General features: G+C 38.5%; 1 protein-coding gene across 1 annotated transcript in view; it reads right to left on the bottom strand.

The window, feature by feature from the left end:
• The window catches only part of CD109 (CD109 molecule), an 84,024-nt gene that overhangs the window by 33,974 nt on the left and 30,429 nt on the right, over positions 1-19,621 (bottom strand). Inside the window, exons 7-21 of the mRNA XM_072855299.1 lie at positions 19,002-19,086; positions 16,694-16,790; positions 15,472-15,607; positions 14,474-14,583; positions 12,483-12,722; positions 12,028-12,129; positions 11,875-11,937; positions 10,199-10,375; positions 7,180-7,332; positions 6,359-6,433; positions 5,848-5,908; positions 5,167-5,302; positions 4,280-4,397; positions 1,401-1,514; positions 969-1,187 (exon numbers count right to left, since the gene is read on the bottom strand). Coding sequence (XP_072711400.1) covers positions 969-1,187; positions 1,401-1,514; positions 4,280-4,397; positions 5,167-5,302; positions 5,848-5,908; positions 6,359-6,433; positions 7,180-7,332; positions 10,199-10,375; positions 11,875-11,937; positions 12,028-12,129; positions 12,483-12,722; positions 14,474-14,583; positions 15,472-15,607; positions 16,694-16,790; positions 19,002-19,086 — 1,886 coding nt within the window. The remainder of the gene's footprint in view (positions 1-968; positions 1,188-1,400; positions 1,515-4,279; positions 4,398-5,166; positions 5,303-5,847; positions 5,909-6,358; positions 6,434-7,179; positions 7,333-10,198; positions 10,376-11,874; positions 11,938-12,027; positions 12,130-12,482; positions 12,723-14,473; positions 14,584-15,471; positions 15,608-16,693; positions 16,791-19,001; positions 19,087-19,621) is intronic.

The following is a 19,621-nucleotide window of genomic DNA, read 5'->3' as shown; positions in this document are numbered from 1 at the left end:
TAAGTGGCTCCACCTGAAAACAGCTCACAACCCTGCGGGACAGTGGTTTTAAGCAGTCTAAGGAGAGGCTGAGAAAGCTGGCCCTATTCAGCCTGGAGAAGAGAAGGCTCAGGGGGACCTCATGAATGTGTATAAATACCTGAAGGGAGGGTGTAAAGAAGATGGAGCTAGGCTCTTCTCAGTGGCGCCCAATAGCAGAATGGGAGGCAATGCACACAAGTTGAAATAAAGGGATTTCCTTTTAAACATAAAAACATACTTTTTTAACTGTGAGGGTGTTCAAACACTGGAATAACCTGACTGTAATGGTTCTGGGCATCCTGCTGTAGTTGATCCTGCCCTGAGCAGGAAGGTTGGACTACTCCCTTCCAACCTCAACCATTCTCTGATTCTATGATCTTAAGCATTTATTTTAGGATGAGATGTACAAATGTCTACCACCTTCCACTGAAATGGAGCCTAACATGAATCAGACTTAGATGTCCAAAGTTAGGCAAGTCTTACCAGTTTCTGGTTTATCAGAAAGTCTGGGGGCTAATTTTCCACCACTAGCAAAATACAGAAATGTTTGTATAAAATAGGCTTTGAACTAAAGCCAGGTGTATGGCAAAATTGATTGCACTTATACATAACACAGTTATTTGGTCCACTCTCCACAGATTATTAAGCTAGCTGTAGCACCAGGGGTTCACTGATGTGCAAATAGGTTTCACCTTGCTTTCAGAAGCATTTGACATACTATCTGTTGTAGAACAGATCTATGTGTTCATTCTTGGAAGGGGATGTGAAGAATTTTAAAGGAGAAATTATTTTAAAATAAGTGTTTTCTACTTAAAGCCACCTGACCCAAAACCAACCTTACAGAGCAAGAGGCAGACAAGTAAATTGGTTTGCCTTTTTGCTGCACTCTGTTGTCTATTTTAGGGAACAATTTATTTCAGAAACAAGCCAAGCTGCAGACTGTTTACCTTTACTAAAACTTTCTGGATGATAGCATCAGAAGCAGCAGATGATATTGCTGTCACTTTGACGGGAATCTCTCCCAGCTGTTTTGGCTTGATTGGGAATTGAACAGTTTTCCCATCTTCACTTGGTACAGATATAGACTGTTGATTTTCTGTAGCATTTATTTCATTGGATGTTAGAACAATTTCAAAAGCATCATTCATATCAAGGATCACAGTAACCTGTAAATACAGTAACATTTGCAATACAAAGTATTAATTTTTAAAAACTGCTTTCATAAGCTGCCACCTTTTTTGTGTATAGAGAAATTGCTTTATGGTCTGCCCACTGAAGAAAGTATTAACGTTCTCACAAGAGAAAGACATGGTCTCCACTGGTGATGAAAACCCTGCAGTGTCTAGTAACATTCAAGTACAAAGAGACTGTTATTTTACCTCAGCTTCTTCTTTCAAATAATTAAAGATGTTCACTTCCAAAATGAACTGCTCTCCTCTGATGACAGAGTATGGAAGGTTCAGGAAAATGAAGAAAGGTTGAAAAGCTTCTAGCTGCAAAACAAAATCAGCAGTGAACCCCTGTCATCAGATACTAGCAAGAGAATGGCTATACCACTTGTCTTCTGATCACTTTTAAATTCAGATGACAGAGTATGTTTGCTTGTACTCTATAGTTAACAAAATGTATTACTGCAGGGCTGAAGCAGAAGCCAAAGATGCTTCTGGTCATTACCACCTTTGTGGGAACTCAGCAGCGCCATTCAGATGAGAGCTGCTGACAGCTTTGACAGGGCAAGTTCCAACAGAGGCACCTGAACTGGGACTAAGAGTCTATCATCTGGCAAGTTTGGAAGTTGTGATCTGTCCTGAGATCTCATTAAGGTAATTGTGAACTGTTTTGAGTGCACAAGTAATGGATGATTAAGAATCTGTCAGTTGCCCTATCTCCATGTCAATACAGAAATGCATGGTGGAATACAAAATAACTAACTCTCCCAAATTCTGTAATTCACCAACACCTTAGAATGATGTGTTATTTTGTAAGATTAATCTTGGCATAACTTCTTTAGTTATATTTCTAAAAATACATCTTTTCTTAATTAAAAGAAAAACTGCAGAAATATACCAGCAAGCAGTTACTTTTATCTGTGAACAGAGGTTTTTGGATGAAGTCTTGGCTCTAAGAAGTCAGTGGTAAGCTCTCATCAAGCTGAATGGGATCAAAATTTCACTGTTTATGAACATCTGTACAATAAGAATGGCTGAAGCATGATATCCTTTATTATTGAAATGTCAACTAAAAATGGTTTTAATCTGGTTTTCATTAAAAAAATTCTTCCAAGTGTTTTGAGTTTCAGATCCAAAAACCCCTCAGCTTTCTTTCCAGCTAGCAAATATTCCAACGTTTTCTTTTTTAAACTTTGAAAAGTTGTTTGCTAAAGCTTTCAGTGTAAAAAACTTATTTAAATATTAGACATCAGAGAAGTTCTGATGGAGAATTTTTGGTTAGTTCTTAGTCGAGGTTTTCCCTATATACCCATTTTCTTTGTCTTTTTTTTGTTTGCTTTTCTCTAAAACTCTTGCAATACTAAAGTTTTACACTCAGGAATAATTGCGGTATATTACAATAAAATACAATAGGGTAAAATTATCGACACTCTGTGTAATAGAAGTCAAATAAAAACAAGATGCAAAGCAGTAAATGACATTAAGGATGCAGATGTAACTTATTTATTTCCCCATTACAGTTTCCATGCATTTCTTTTATTTGCCTCTCTGTATGGTACTGATTAACATGTTTCAGCCATATGGAACTCTAAGCACAATCTAAACATCCCAATGAGGGTGAAGTACTGAACAGTGCACATGGGTGATTATAGTTAAATAATAATCTCAACATCTGTCCTACTTGCAGCCTTCTCAAATTTGAGGATGAGAGCTAAGTATATCTTTTCATACAGTTTGAATCAGAAAACTATTCCTCGTTCTGTCCCATCTCTGCCAAGCTGAGTGAAAGAAACAAGAATCATGATTCCAGTCTCAAAGGAGCCTTAGCTGCAAAATCCAGATCGGGCTCCAAATTCTGTGGTGGAGTTATGATCAGGATGTTCAAAGCACATGTTCTGTGTCTGGTGTAGCAGCCAACTATGAAATCTGGACCTAGATCTCAGTTTGGATCCCAAAAGTTGCCCCTCCCCAAGAATTTGAGGGCATGAGAACTTAAATGGGTACATGGCTGTCTCCAAGCTATGCTTGCACTAGTCCTGGCATCAAGTTGGAAATCTATGACCCAGTACTGCACAGTTTCAACCTCTCTAACCTTAGGCACTTAAGTGGACTTGTCTCAGTTAGGAACATAGTTTCTCTAGGATCTTTACATAATGAATGGAAGGAGATAATTTCCTTCAGAGGATTATTCAACATGTATAAAATACTGGCTAAATGAGACTTCAAAAAGTAACTCCTATTTTAAACAGGCTAAATAACTCTCTCTAAGTAGCTGTTTCCATGAATAGAGAGTGAGCCTAGGACAACTGCACTCGCACCTTGGGAGTCTCAGGTTAGAGATCTAACCTGAGGAGTGCTGAATTTAGCTTAAATTGCTAAACTCCTCGAACACTTGGAAGCACAAAAAGAGCATCAGGAGATGGGAACTTGGCAGCAAGAAGCATCTCATCCTGCCGCTGGCTCTCAGCGTCCACTCTGCTCCTGAAGCTAAGTCACCCAAAAAGAAGCTCCTATGTTTAGTCCAAGGCTGGTTTTGACACATAAATGAAAGCGAGGCCAGAATTTAGTCTTTAAGCAATTCTCCTGTCCTCCCTCCTGGGGTAATTGTTAGTGGAGCAGCACAGCAGCATGATCTTTCCAGCAGACAACGTGCCTCTCCCATCCTAGCTACCTCTTCCCAGCTAGTCTGTGCAAACCTCCCTGCGTGCACTATCAACTCATGGAAAGCCCTCTTGGCAGAGCCAAGAAAACATGGAAACACTCTGTCCTCAGGCAGTCATTCCCCCCTTTCTACATACGAAGATTCTGAAGTGGGCCCATCCTGAAAGTGCTCTAACAAAACAACTGCTCCAACAGAAATAGGCACCCAAGTACCTGTGTAATGTCTGAGATATTTATATGAGCAGGAAGGGGAGGCAGATATAGTATCATATATGTCTTCAGTGATGATGTTTTCTTTACAGTTTGAATACACATGGCCTCTCAATCACTTTATTAGTATAAGGAGACGGCTGCTGTTAGAACTAAAATACAGCTTCCAGTAATAACCTACAGTGTTAGCAGTGTTTAAAGGAGAACTGCCATGGTACCTCCACTGGAGCAGTCGTCACTCCAAGTCCACTGTTTTCAGACATCACAAAAGCACTGGCTACCCAGGATGTGATGGTATCAGGTACAATGACTTCCATTGTGGTGCCTCTGTCAGATCTGATGGCAGAAGGGGAGAGCAGACTTTCAAAAGCATTGATTTACAGACATCAGTAAGTGGATACGAATGTTTAAAATGCATCAAAACTTAAGTCCAAACTCTTGGCAGGAAAAGCTACTGATTATCTGTTTTTCTCTTCCTAATAATTTAGAAATACTTGTGATGGCATCAAAATTATTAAAAAAAGATTTAAATTACTTTAAATTACATGAATTGATGGTAATTACATTGAATTACATTACACGTAATCAACTTTTACAGATCCTTTAAAACAATCCCAGATGACGGTTGCTTCCCAAACTTCTCAGCTGTGAAAGAATACAAGATTTGTGCTTCACGACACAGGTCAGATTTCACCATCAGCTGACAGTTTGAACTGCTTATTGAATTAGGTGCAGAGAGGAACAGATTTCCCTTTCTGGGGGTAATCACCATCTTCTTAGGCACTGTAGAGAAAAAGACTGGGTCTCCCTATCTGTTATCTCCCCATCTGTAAAAGGAAGAGAGTTTCTTTTGTCTCCAGGATTTTTATCTAGTTTCTATTGAAACTACAAGGCCTTCAGTCAGGCATTGTCCTATTTTGTGCAGTTGTACAACGCCTCATTTGGTGGGTCTCCCATCTCACTTGTGGCCTCTAGGTGGTAGTAGAATATAAGTAATACTACATTTTTAAGCAGTGTTCTTCAGCACCAGTGCAGAATGCTACTAAAACCTACAAAATAACAACAGCAATTGTAAATTAGTTTCCATTCGCTTCTAATCTTATACCCAGTTTTAGTGTCGATCCAAAGCCAAGTCTCTGGAAAATGTGTCCTCACATAGAGATTGCTGAAATCAGGAGGTCCATTTTTAGATACCGGCATATCATCACCGAAACCATCTTCTATGGGTATCATTCCACCATCTACAAAATAAAAAACATTGTCCTACCTACAAATATCTAGGTTTAAGAAAAATCAAATTAATACAGTTAAGAAAAGTCAAATACAGTGTTTGGAGTATAATCTATAGCTTAGTTACATATGGTAACACTACTCAGTGACATTAGGAACTCTTTTTTTTTCTTGCTTGTTTTTTATAAGAATAAAAAAAGTTTCACTCAAAATTAAATTTCTACATGGCCTCTCTTGAGTGTTTATGGAACTGGTGTAATATGGTTACACATGGCAAACCATTGCAACATATATCAACTGGAACTGCAAATAAAAACTCCATTCACCCTTAGGCCTTTAAGGGGTAGTGTTGCTCACAACAGCAGCAAAAAAGAAGTTTTTAAAATACTAGTCATATGCATTTTGTATGTCTTGAACCTTGGAAATGTTAATGGTTTGCAAGGCTGGATGCAGCCTGTATGCAGTCCAGTAAGAAGACCTAAGAGGGGCCCTAACCCATGGACCTCCTTCCCCACTCAGTAAATTAGATTTAGCTACATCTATTTTTATTACTTACAAAGAAAATGTTCCTTATCCTCCTCAAGAATTGCATCAGTTGATACCCAAAGGCTGCATTTCTGGATAAAATTTATACAGTATATCTCAATACAGGACATTCAGGACATCAACAGTGTTACCTATTTTCTTTTTCTTTCCTTTCTTTTTAAGAAAATAAAGTCATCATAATAAAGCAATCATATAACTAAAACAACTAATATACAGGAACCAACAACACTGACATCATCTGAATCTGAATATTGTCTTAATGACTGAAAACTTTTCAAAGGGAAGACAATATCAAGCATAAAGCAATCCGTATTTATGAAAGTATAAACTTATTTCTTTGCATTCAGAGTATTTACATATTGATAAATTTCACAATTCAAAACCCATATAAGCCATCAAAACAGTACATTGTCTACAGTCCCAAACTTTAAAAAGGGCATTTTCTTCTAGAAAGTGATGTGCAAATCACTAAGCAGTAAAAAAAACAGCTTAGAATTAAAAAAAAAAAAAAAAAAAAGTACCTGAAAGACACCAAAAGAACCTCTGACCAGGGGGAAATACTGCACTGTGCTGTATAAATTGAGCTCATGGAAGACCTAAGACAAGAAAAACAAAATCATCCAAAGAGTGAACGCAAACTCACATTTTTCAGAACTTTTATTGTTGTAGATGCTGATTCATAGAGCTGTACCTCAAGCAACAGCTCTCTCAGCTCTCATGTCAAAGAGAAAAGAATCGAAGGATGAGGGGGATTAGGCTGCAATGATTTCATGATTAATGGAAGAGTGACCAAGACTATAGAGGCCTAAAATAGGAGCCTACAGCCCACTGATATTCTATGGCACTTAGGCTATGTTATTTGAGTGCTTTAGGAATGATGGATATTGTCAGCTCTTTCAAATTGTTGATGCACTACAGCTTCTGCAAGTAAAGGGAATTCAAAAAGATGAGTAATTTATTCTGCTCTTCAAAAACCAAAATTCTTTATTTTATATTACTAATTTTAAAGAGCACAAAGCACAAATCATTAGGGAGTTTTTCTGACTTTTTTGTTTTTCCTGAAAGAAGAAACTGCCAAGTGTTAACTGAGTAGTTCATCAAATGGAAGAACAATACAGTATTAATTGGAATTATAAATGCTGGGCCTATTACCTTGTAAGCCTTACAGTCTTCTCCACTCATGTTGATAAACTACTTGCAGAAGTAAAAAATATTTGCATAATTAAGGACTAAAAATCCTGCCCAAAGAACATTACTCATTCAGCATATAAACTGAAACATTTCCATAAACATACATGTTTCATACACACAATAATGAAAAACTTTTTTCCCATTTACTTACAGAATCTTCTGTTATGTCACTACTTTCTCCTAGAAGCTTTGTACTTTTATCAACAACTGCAAGTCCAATTACTGATCCTGGTTCTGTTGTACTGATTTTAAGGGAGACTTTCTCAGATGGCTTCACCTTATCTTTGCTCCAAGAGATTTTAATCTAGAAAAAAGTAAAAAGCAGCACTGGTTTAAGTTATACAGTGATATTTACAGCCACTAACAACCCCAAGGAAGCATTTTCTTAGCTTAATTGGCTATAATTAAGATCCTGGATTTGCTTTTCCTAGGACCTTTGGGAAAATACTACGGCATTCATTTTGCTCTCTTGCTCTCCTAGCTCATCAGTTCCTTGGACTGGTGGGAAGTTAGCATCAGGATCCACTGCCATTTCAACCAGTTCTTAGTATACAAGCAGCAATCTCTTGAGCCACAAGGATACGCCAGTTTCTACAGCTGAGGGCAGTAAAAGAAACACATTCGCTGTTTATCAACACACAACATAACATGTAACATATTTAGGGAAAGATTATTTTGGGAAAAAATTCAGCCCTCAAAGATCACAACTAAGTGTTCCACAGTGAGATCAATACAGAAAAGGGATATATGTAACAGGTGCATGGGTAAGGAAGAAGGAAAGAAATAGGTTACTACAGCATCAGTATGCTTTCCCTGGGGTACTGAAGAGAGGAAGGATCACATGCTGTAAGGTATTTCTAATGCATCCCATCTCCACTGCATCAGATGACAATGCAGAATTTCTGTTTAAAATGAACAATTTTACTCTTTTCCCTCATCAAAACACCACCACTACAAAGTCTTGAGGTGGAATTCAGCTCCACACTTTAGTTACCTACATTTAGCTGTCCACGTTTCAGTTCAGTGTTTAAGCTCCCATCACACACAGAGTCAAAAGAAATAACGGAGACTAGATAGCAATTTGGCTCACCATGAAGCATAAATCCAAGTGGTGGTGAAGAAAACAGTCCTACAGGCTCCACTGACTATACTGGCTGCAGGTGGGATTCAGTTACATAAACACTGGCGCTTAGTGCCATTTGAGACGTTCAAAGGCATCCAAGACATGTCCAGTGGTGCTGCCAGACGGGACACATAACTTACCCTTCTGGAGCAGGCATTGGAGTCCAGGAAGAATAACTTAAAACCACACTCTTTTGGGGCAAGTGATTCTCCATAAACTGAGTTTAGACACATAACTCATATACAGAGATGAGACTCAGTCACCTGAAGGCACCTGGAACCACTTGAGATGTCCCACAGCACACTGTCTGACCCTCAACTCCCCTTCCAGAAAGGGAAAAGGTCTCCCATAGGACCTTTGAAACATCCACCCGTCCCATGATGACATCTTGAATATCCTGTGGCCTCTTGGAGGACACTAGATGTCTGTGCTTAAGGAACCAAATCCTGATCCTGCCTGTAAATACATGTATTTACTTATCTGAATCTACAGCCCCATCATACCCTTCCTCCAATAAATCTGTGTAATGGTATCTTCCAAGTGCATTCAGTAGGAAAATCACCGAGCAACAGCAAACACACTATTGCCAGCATAAATGCGATTAGCACCATGTGCTTCACTGTAAATGGTCATCAGACTGATTCACACAGAAAAATGGTTTGTTTCTGGGTACACTGTGGCACTGCAGCTCTGTATATTTGATTTTACCAGCTCATTTACAGAAATGAAATGCTTGGCAAGGCTACAAATTACAGAGAAAGTAGCTTTCCACAGTACTGAATTAATTTCAGTGGCTAGCGCTGAAATAGCGAAATGGAAATAGCTTGAAATTTTGAAGCCTTTGAGATCAGTTCTTTCCTTATCTTATAATTTTTCACTATCCAGTGAAATATAGCAAATACAGTAAGGTTGATATTAAATTCTCATAATTTATTGTCTCAATTTTTCATCCTCTCTGTATATACACTAGGATCGTGTTTTTCATCCATAAACTACATTTAATCAAACTGGTATTTTCAAGATCAGGCCTTACGTCATTGCTACAAAATATAATGCAATCTTATTTGTGGACACACAATCAGTGAAAAATTTCAATTTGTTTCCAGAAGGCTGAACCAAACTGTTATGCCTTCCTCATTAGAAATATCTTCCTATATCTACCCGTAAAACTCCCAAGTTTCAACTAAATTACCTTATTTGTTTTCTATTTATTTGGATTCTTCAGACACGGGTACATAATAACCATAATCAACAAACGTGTGCCTGCAGCTCTCTCACCATCCTGCCTCTCCACTTCCTTATCCTGTGATAACAACGCTCATATCCTGAGTTTGGATAAATCGTGAAGCGAATGGAGACATTTTTCATGCAGGAGTAAGACAAACAGCCTCCCTACTGATGTCTGGTTATAAGTGTTAAAGTTTCCATAGGGGAGGAAGAATTTGAACCCATTGAGAGCCTTTGTGTGGTCTCACCTGTAAAAAACTCACAGTGAGGCTTTTATTTGCACAAAGGACCAAATCTCATCCTGGTAAGTAAGCTAGAAAAATCAATTCATTGCTGCAGTAGTTATTTTCCCACTCCTCTTCAAGCTTTTTTGAGTTAAAGTATGCACGGTCACATGAAACACAAACACTGGTCACGTTCACTGATGACACACCACATACAATGTGACCACTGCCTGGCTAGAACAAGGTCTTCATAAATGTTTACAGGTCCACTTAGAGCACTTATGAGTACCTTTCCACTACATTGGCCAGAGCAATCTTTGGCTCAGTAATTGACCAAACTATTAAAAACAGAAGGAGATGCTGTGCATCTGTTTATGTGGAAAACATAGGGCTAGTAGAAATTTCTTTCAGATATGCCATAGCTGGACCCTAACTGCACTGGTATCATCAAAAGTCTTTCCAAGGACTTACACGAACCTCAGACTAGATCCTCAATGAGGAATTTTTTACATTTACAATCCTATGATCTAAAATACTGTTTACCATGCAACAAACACACAAACACATGGTCTCAGACTCAAGTTCAATATAGTTACCTTGTCATCCAAAACAGGCTGAATAGGGACAGTGAGAGCATCATTTACAACCACTCCAAGCTCATCAACATAGAATACAACTATACATGCCAAAGGAGCCCAGGAATTTTCTGCTGTTAAAGTGAATGTTGTTGCAGCCTTTGTGCCAAAAGCTATAATTTGTTCCTTAGATAACACCTGAAAGGGAAAAATGAAACATCCAGTCTGTTGGTATCTCAATATGTCTTAAGCTCTGCAATTCCTTCTACAAACAGCTGTTAAAAGAAGAGACATGTAGCTGTGATTTTTTTTTTTTTTTACTGAGTGGTTGACCAGTTCTATGAGACTGGGTATGGAACAGGCAGGTAATGTAATATTGAAATATTAGAAATAGACTTTTTTCCATGCTTTAATTCCTGTATCACTATGGACAAATAAAGAACTACAATGATGAGTGCACAGCACAACATATGCTATGAGAACATAAAAATGCAACAGTAATATGGCTGGGTCATGCAGGTCATCTATAACAGCATTTGAGTTTGGATCAGGAATACAATTTTAAAGGCAAATCTCCCAAACACCCTTACTTACCACACTTCGGTTTGCACCATGGAGAGTGTGAACTGGAGCCCACTAATGTGTTCCAATTAAAAACAGGCATTCATTTTACCAGACCAGATTTGAGCTAGTCAGAAGGTACCTCGAAATACCTGGAGTTCAGGCCCACAGCATCAACTTTTTCACTCTAAATCTGTTCCTATTGGCCCATACCACTTACTAATGAAGACAGAGCCATGAAGGGCAGTTCCCTGCCTTCGACTGCATGGACCTGATTTTTTTAAAATCTTCTAGAGAGTGTTTCTGGTTTAGAAAATACACATGAATGCCCACATTTTATATTGTCCTAAGGTTTTCCTTATTCAGTTTACTATTAAAGTCTCTGAAAGAAAAAGAATTGTAGTTATGATCATTGTGGTGTAGACTGTGCACAAGACAGGCACGTATTAAGGACAGGATGGGAGACTGATGATGGTATACATAACAAACCCTTCAATCCAGATGCTGTAAGATACAGTACAGCAGCTGAGCCATTACACAAGCCATTACCCAAGCCATTTATTTTAAAATGCTTCCTACAAAGTTCCCTTGTTAACAATGCCACCCTGTCCACTGGACCATCTGTCTCCTCAGCAGGCAGGTCTTCTCCTCACCCTGTGCCTGCAGGCTCAGCCCTGAGAGTCCTGAACCTGTACAGGCTCTGCCAGTCCCCTGCTTCCACCTGCTGACAAGCCCCAGCTTGGGCTGCTCTTGGGTCATCCCTGCCCCTTCTCCCACCACGGGTGCTCTGCACAGTCAGAGACAGTATTGCTCTCACAGTTGCGCCTTGTCTCACACATCGGCAAGCAGAGATGTGTCTCACACATCAGCAACCCAACACGCAAATCAGAGACACACTTCTCCCAGAGAGCACCTCCTTACAGTGCCACGGGCATTTCTGCTAGGCAGTGAAATGGAGCTCTCTTTCAAAAAGGACCATCCTAGTGGAAAGGAAGTTTTTGGGCCATGTCTTTCACAAAGCACAATAAAAAATGATGAATCTCTCTAACATTCAATCACATTCCACTCACTGGAGTATTTCTCAAGTTGGTAAAAGTCATCTTGGATTGTCCCCATATGTAAAACCAGTAACTTACCAGATAGTGGAACTCTCTCACTGGCTTGTTGCTTGCAATGCTCAGCTCAAAAGGCTTCCCAGCCTAGAAAAAGCATACGATTCATATGAGTATGGAAACATGATGAGCAACTTGCACGGTTCTTATCTTGGCAAGTTTTGTCTCAGACTGTACCTTTATATCCTGGCTCTTTGTTTTAACCTGGAGATACGTCTGGCTGGGGGAGCTGAACACATCATAAACACCTATGTCGGTCCTACTGCTGAGGAACTCTGCCTGAGAGACAATGCAAAACAAAGCTCTTAAGAAAACAGCAAAATCTGTGTAATGTTTACATATATGGTACTGTTTACAAGAGCATGGTAGCCTTGATGGCAGTACCAGGACCACTTCACTGCTTGCTTTGGGTATCTGTTTTGTTTTTTTCCGTGCTATCTTGGTGCAATTATTAGATCACATTTAGACAGGATCCATCACATTCGTTCCAGCTCTAACATGAATATGAGATAAGGAAAATAACAGTAGGTGACATAACAGCTGTTGCAGATGGCAGGAACAGCATATCATTGATCACAGCCTGCTCAATTTGGCATGCCGCTGCTCCAAAGCAACATATTACAAAGCAATACCTGAACTCTCAGAGTTTTTGTATCAGACAGGATTGGAAATTCAATATCAATTATTCCGTTTTCTGGGACTGTGTAATTCAGGACATGGACAGTCAGATTTCTCTCCTCTGTTGCCTCATTCTCAAGGTGAGAAAGTGAAGAGTGGTGAAAAAGCAGGTCTGACTGTTGTGCAGTGATTGTGACAAGATTCTGCCTCTCTTCAGCTGTCAGCTGGTTGCTATCAGAACGTGTCACCTTTAGCTAAAAACGAAAAGAAAGAACACACCCATCACACAGGGTAAAGCTAAAATGCACAATGCATAACATGTAACAATATATTTGCACTCACATAATATCAAAAAAAAAGGGCATCCTCAGATTTCTCACACATCTGTAACTTTATTTTTAATTCCTTGTGAGCACTACAGGTACGCAAGTCAGCCAAGAACAAAATTATTCATAACTCCAGGGAGTAAAAAAAGAGCAAAAGCAAAGCAGATGGAATTGAAAGGTGACCTGCCTTTCAGCTCTCCCAATTACTCTTCTTGTTGAAAATGCTTGTCTCTCAGGCAAATTATACATACCCTACCTACAGCCTGAATATTTAATTTTATCACTTGTATCTCACCACCACAACAAAGGACAACCTAACATTACATCATGTGCAGGAAAACGTGTCAGATGAGCAGAGATGGTGCTGAGTCAGATATCTTTATGGATTCATCAAATGAGCTGAAGAAAAGACTTAAAACAGGCCCAAAATTTACAGTCTGTAACTTCTTCACTCCAGTATCCATCAATCAGCACTACAACTTCCATCAACCTTCATTCCCACATTCAAGCAGATGCTAATCCATAGTAAAACCATTCTCCTTCTGCATTGCACACTCCAAAAATTCAACTTCTACATTAAAAAGCACTAAACTAATGTTTCCCTTTTCTTTTTCAGTCCAGAGGTCTGTCACTCCATTACTTCTCCTCCTCTGCCATTATTTTCCTATCATCTCTCTGTACAGCATATGCAGATCTCCACTTACTAGTAATAGCAGCAGTTGTTCCTCCACACTCCTCTGGGAGTGTAACTGATACCTTCTTCTCTGCCAGCTGCAAGCATTGCTAAATGCCTCAGCTACCTCTCCCTCAGCTCATCTTTGGAAGAGGAAGAAGCAGCAGAGTTTGACTCAGAGTTGGAGTCAAATTGGGGTGCTGGCAAGGAAAATTAAAAGGACGAAAACCAAAGACCCAAATGATCAGGCTAGCACAAAGCTATGGCTTGAGACAATCTACTCTGAAATTGTATATTCAAGCTATTTTATTGGTATTTAGGTCTGATTTCTACACAGTAAAGGCTTGAGAATTGTAAAGTCGATTCCCCTTTTCAAGTAAAATGAAGTGATGCAATATGCAATTTCTGCTAAATGTAGAAATACTGAACACAGACTACGGACAGCATGAAAAACATGAAATAATACTTCTATGAGAGGACTGCAGCTGGTATGAGAAAGACAGGACAGAAGGCAGAAAAGACACTTTCACTTGAGAGCAATGGGGTTTGATGAGTTTTACTGAATTTTGTACCAGCTGCTTAATTATATATAGATGCTTTATATAAAGTATATATTTGTATGTATATGTATATATACACACTCTTCCATATACAAATATTATTAGGAGGGTTGGGACTCGATAACTACTCTATTGTTTTAAAGCACAGTCACCTAATGGAAAACAATCAGCTAGAAACGGGAAAGATTTCTCTTCCATAAGAATGCTGACAAACTATACTCAAAATATCCTGCCAACACTACAGCATTCCCTGCCACTTTATCCTTTTCTAGAGCAAATGCCTCTAAGTTTCGTATTTGCCGATATGTATCATGAAAAAGAGGTAATTTGAAAACAAATCTGTAAATTATACTTAAAAATCCGATGCAAACTTTGGCATCTAAGCAAAAATACAGGAGAAGTCACATTTGTTTATGCACAGATCATAATAAAACAAAAGAACTTACTGTAGCTATGAAGTTCAGAGAAGGTTTTATAACTCTAGAGTAGTCCATAAATTCAATAAAATAGTCACTTTGTTTTGGAAATATGATGGTACTTGAATTTTGGGAGATTCCTGTTGAATAATCGTATGTGTTTAGACAACATGCTTTTAACATACATATTCCTTTAGCAGCAATACTATTTACTGTCCATGATTTTTAAATAATTCTATCATATTTTTCACCATTTTCGTTCCTATCGCTCTTCTTCCTTCTGGCTAATGATCAGTAAAAAGGTGGTATACGTACTGGTACTGTCTTTCACAATGCTAAATAAGCCATACCACATAGTACTCTACTCCACGCAGACTATGTCAGAATGACACAAGGAAGGAACTCATGAATCCCAAATCAGCCAACTTCACCTTGCTGGGCTTCCTACAGAAAGTCTGTAATGAAACCTAGTTTCTGGGACAGGCAGAAATTTTGTACAAATGTATTTTTTCTAATATGCAAGGTGCAGTGGAACATGAACTCACAAAAAGGCTCAGTTTGCAAATCAGAGTGTCTAGAAAAGGGTAGACAGTGCACAACGTGGGGCCAGAGAACTCTTCCTACTGATGTGGCTTACAAACAAACAAGTACGGTAAGTATATGATTAAACTTAAGTTTGTAACATTCAGGCTAATGCTAGCAATTCTTTATGCCTGCTCTTCTCATCAGAAGTGATCGGTCATTGACTTTAAGCCCCCATATGAACATATTTCTTGGTTATTTAATAAATCATTTAGTGTAGAACTGTATTCAAATGAGTTAACAGCTGGTTAAACTATTTAATATCTAGGCAAGCAACAGTTCAGATAATGTATTTTTTCAGATAATATTTTTACATGTAGATGGTTCGTACTGCCATCAGCACATGACGCTTTTCAAGCGCTCCAAGCACTTTCACATAGTGGTAAGTTCTTCCAGCACCACCTACTCTTTGGATTTCTCTCAGAAGACATCACACAGCCATATACCTGTGAGCGACTCGGTGACCACCGCGATAATTTCTATTGGCTCTGCATAATCACTATCACCTCGGTGCCACAACTGATCAGCGTTCAAGTTCTGCAACATAAGCTTGTTACAAGTCACATTCACAGATCCATTTATCTGCAATGTAGGAAAAAAAAATTGTTGAGCCAGCAAAGTCAAGGAAACCTTTCCATCTACAACAGCTTATTTCTGGTTAAGTCCTGTAGCTCTCCCCACATACAAGTTCTGGAGTGTCAACACCAGAAAATTATGAACACTGACCTTTATTTTTTGCTTTCAGTACCATTTGTATTAAATCCAGTAAAAGTTCATTACCTTTTAAAGTCAACAACGCCTTATGGAGAAAGTAACTTTTTTTTTTTCCTAATATCTAGAATTATCCACTTCTACATGGCCAGAGCAGTGGTGCCTATGCTTTACAGAAAAACAGAATGAACAGGTCCCTGCCTGAGGAGGGGACTATACCCTATCCAACATGCCTGAGCTCAGAGTTTCTGTAGGCTAAGTGCTCCTGAAGGCACTGAAGTCAGCCAGCTGCTGAAGGCAGCCAACAGAAAACGACAGGCACACCATTTAGCAGAAATTGAACCTGTTTTAAAAATAGCCCACAGCTCAAAAGTAGAATTCCTGATTTTGCAAAAGGATGCCGTGAATCTGTCACCACTTTTAAGTCTTCAGATAGAAACTGCATGCCTTTTTAAATTTCATGCTCCAGGTTACAACTAGTACAGTAACTCCAATGTAATTACTAGGCAATTAGTAGGCAAAATGCTTTGGTCTCTACCATGCTAGAGCTCCACCTAGACAATTGCAGTGGCCTCCTCTGGCCTTGTAACACGGGGCCGAGCATGCAGGCGCACACACGGGGCCAGGAAGCGTTCCTGGGCATGGGTCCTCCATCACCTACACTGCTACAGTGGCTCAGGGAAAGTTTTTCTACCTGGGCCAACCAGCACTCTCCAAAATAACTTCCAGGCACAGTTCAAAGGACCACAGCGGCCAAGTATCATTCCCAACAAGCAGTCTGAATATAGACACTTTATTCTAGAAATTAAAGAGAGTTTAATGCTATCCATGCAAGTCACTCCATAGGCCATGCCAGCTGAACTCAGCACTCAAGAATGGCCCCAGGCATATTTAACCTACAAAAGGAGACACAGGCTTAAAGTCTACAATGCTACAAACTGCTAACAGAAGACTCACCTCCATTGTTGTTGTTATATTTCTCTTGTTTGTCCAGTAAGAGACAGAAAGGCAAGTGACCGTTACAGTTCCCTTTACTGGCTTTCCATACGTGTACCTGAAACACATCAGTCAAAGTCAAACAACACACCACTTCCAGGACTTGGGGTCCTGAAGAGCTCTCAAGGCAAAAGATTCTACTAAAATATTTTTCCCTGGCCTCAAACATGGCTAGAACACATTTGTACTTTGAAACATGGAGTTTTCAATACTGAGACCAGTTTATCAACACTGAAGTCAGAAGCCCAAAACCTGGAGAAGATACACAGTGCTGCTCTTTCCTGCACACCAGCTCTATAAACCTATTACTATTATTATGGGCTGTACAATGTAGGAAAATTAACTATGTTAAGGTAACCTGAAAACAAGTTATTGAATAGAACACCAATGTAGCATCGTAACTAATATGCAATAGAGTTAAAATAGGACGTGGGAAGTGCAAGTGTTTTGCTTCCCAAATGCTGCTAACACAAAACGCAAGATCTCAAGATATTTGTACTTAAATTATTTAGTAATCACAGTCCAAAGAAATCATGGCATTATTACATGGCAAACATAATTTGCAGCTGTGGCAAATCTGAAAACTGTAACATATTCACTTCTTAGAATGCCATTAGCAACCTGCAGTCAGTGAGCAGTAACAAAATAATAAGTTTACATTATACATAAGTTATACATAAGACTAACGATGACATTATCAGATTCAGACAGAGAAGGGGGGGGAACCCAAAATCGTTCTAGTCCATCAGTAGTAATACATTCAGATGTGATAACTTTAAGTACTTTAAATCATTATGGATTTGACTGGCAGCCACTTAAGAAATATCAAAGCTGAAAAGCAGAGGGAAAGAATAATCAAATAGCATAGTTACAGGAAGAACTCTGACAACACTGTCTTGCACCTGAACTCAGTCTTTCCAAGCAGACCTAATTACAGTAATAAGCTGCCATTAACCCTGAAATGATACTGCCATTGGGTAGCATCCCTGTACTTAACTTAATCTAAGAGATGAGAAAGGGAAAGGATTTTATGGCATCCACAAGCATAAGGGACATATAAACTCTTTGTACACAGAGGCATTATGCCTATAAAAACAGTCACCAGGAATGAAGTCATTCCCTACAAATAATTATGATGTATCAGTAGAACTTTGGCACTGCTGGGATTCAATGGCAATTCACTGGCGTCCAAGTCTGGATTTATTGCAGCAGACAGGTACACTTTCAAATACCTTATGAGTATACCTAATGAAGGAGTCAAATACCCTATAGAAGACCAAAACAACTTAGGAAACCAATTTCACATTGGCATATAATGGATTCCAAAAGCAAAGCAGAATGGAGAAAAAACTGAGGAAAACTTTTTAAAAAAATTGCTCCTTATGAGAAACCTAGATGGTTTATAATATCAGGTTGCACTGCCTCTAGGAAAGGAAGCTTTTTCTCAAAAGTCCAAACATTTAATTTAAATAGCTTATTAAACATCATTTCTGCATTTCATTTATAACTGGAGTGCTTGTTTAGAAGGTATGTATTTTATGGCATTAAATAACCCATGAAAAACCTTTTATTTCAGGTCTTCTTGAATGGATCTATCAAGTAGCTCTATCTGGCTCTCATCTTCCCAAAATAAAATTAATTTCTATTTGAGATTAATGCATACTAAACTTTTTGTCTAGATATTTGTTCAGCTGAAAAATAAAATATCATTTATACAATAGTCTACAATGAAGCCTCTTCTGAATTTCTCAAGAGTTTTTAATTCTTCACCTATTTACAGGTATAGGTATTTTGATAGGTAGGAGAAGCCTATACTTCAAATCCACAATGTGGATAAATTGGATCAAGAAGGATGTGCATAGTAGTTTGCATAATTTTCCAAGTGGTCTAATAAAATATAGTTACTCTACCTACGGACCTTGGCATGATACATTGGAGAGCACCATAAAAGAGCCATAGAAACAAAAAAATCCCTCAGAATATACATTATAAGCAAAATACTCAAGAAATTTTCTGAATAATGTAGCTAAAAATGTCTTGGCTATAGTCTAGAAATACCTTTACCAGACCAAAAAAACTAACTAGAAGTCTGAAGATCTATCTAATATTGTTACAACAAAATCCAGTAACTAGAAATGGATGCTAGCCAACTAATTTTGACTAGAAGGGACTTTTTTAGCATTCTACATATGTTTTCACTTTGACACTTAGAGACCCACAATAATTTTCTTAAGAGTGAGGGTGACAATGGTATCAATTATTTACTTACTTTGCAGTGACAACACCAGTTACGTCTTCCTCTCTCAAAGAGTAGTATAATGGTGTTGTTATCAGAACATCAAATTTTGGTAAAACTAAAAAAAAAAAAAACAAAACAAAACAAAAAAAAACCCAGAAAGCATTAAATTCACAAAAGAAGTAATATCTTTTTCTTTTTTTAAGTAATAAGGGTAGAACATATAATATGATAAAGACTACTACAGTTTCCTAAAGAATATAAAACAGATATATTTTTAACCCAACCCTATGCATGCCCCAGACTAAGACTTTTTGCTGAAAGGAGAACAAGCATCATAAGAGCAGCCTGCACACAAGCTTGTAAGACTGAAATATAAAACATTTATCTTACTCAGCCCTTACAGAATCATCAGCAAGCTTCATGATCAGACATTATACAGATATTTTGGGATGAAGACATTGCCTGCATGATCCTGGAAAAACAGGGACAATAACTGCATCTCATAGGCTTAAGATAAGTATTTTAAAGATGACATGACATCCAGACACTACAGTAGTAGGTCATTAAAACTACCAAAGATAAACAGGGCAGCTGATAAGATGATGTTTTTCTCAGGACACAGAGTCAGTCTCAGAGAAGCAAGAGATCTG

The sequence above is a fragment of the Ciconia boyciana genome, chromosome 3 (assembly GCF_034638445.1).
Source record: "Ciconia boyciana chromosome 3, ASM3463844v1, whole genome shotgun sequence".
NCBI lineage: Eukaryota > Metazoa > Chordata > Aves > Ciconiiformes > Ciconiidae > Ciconia > Ciconia boyciana.
This window is presented reverse-complemented; position numbering and strand designations above follow the sequence as displayed.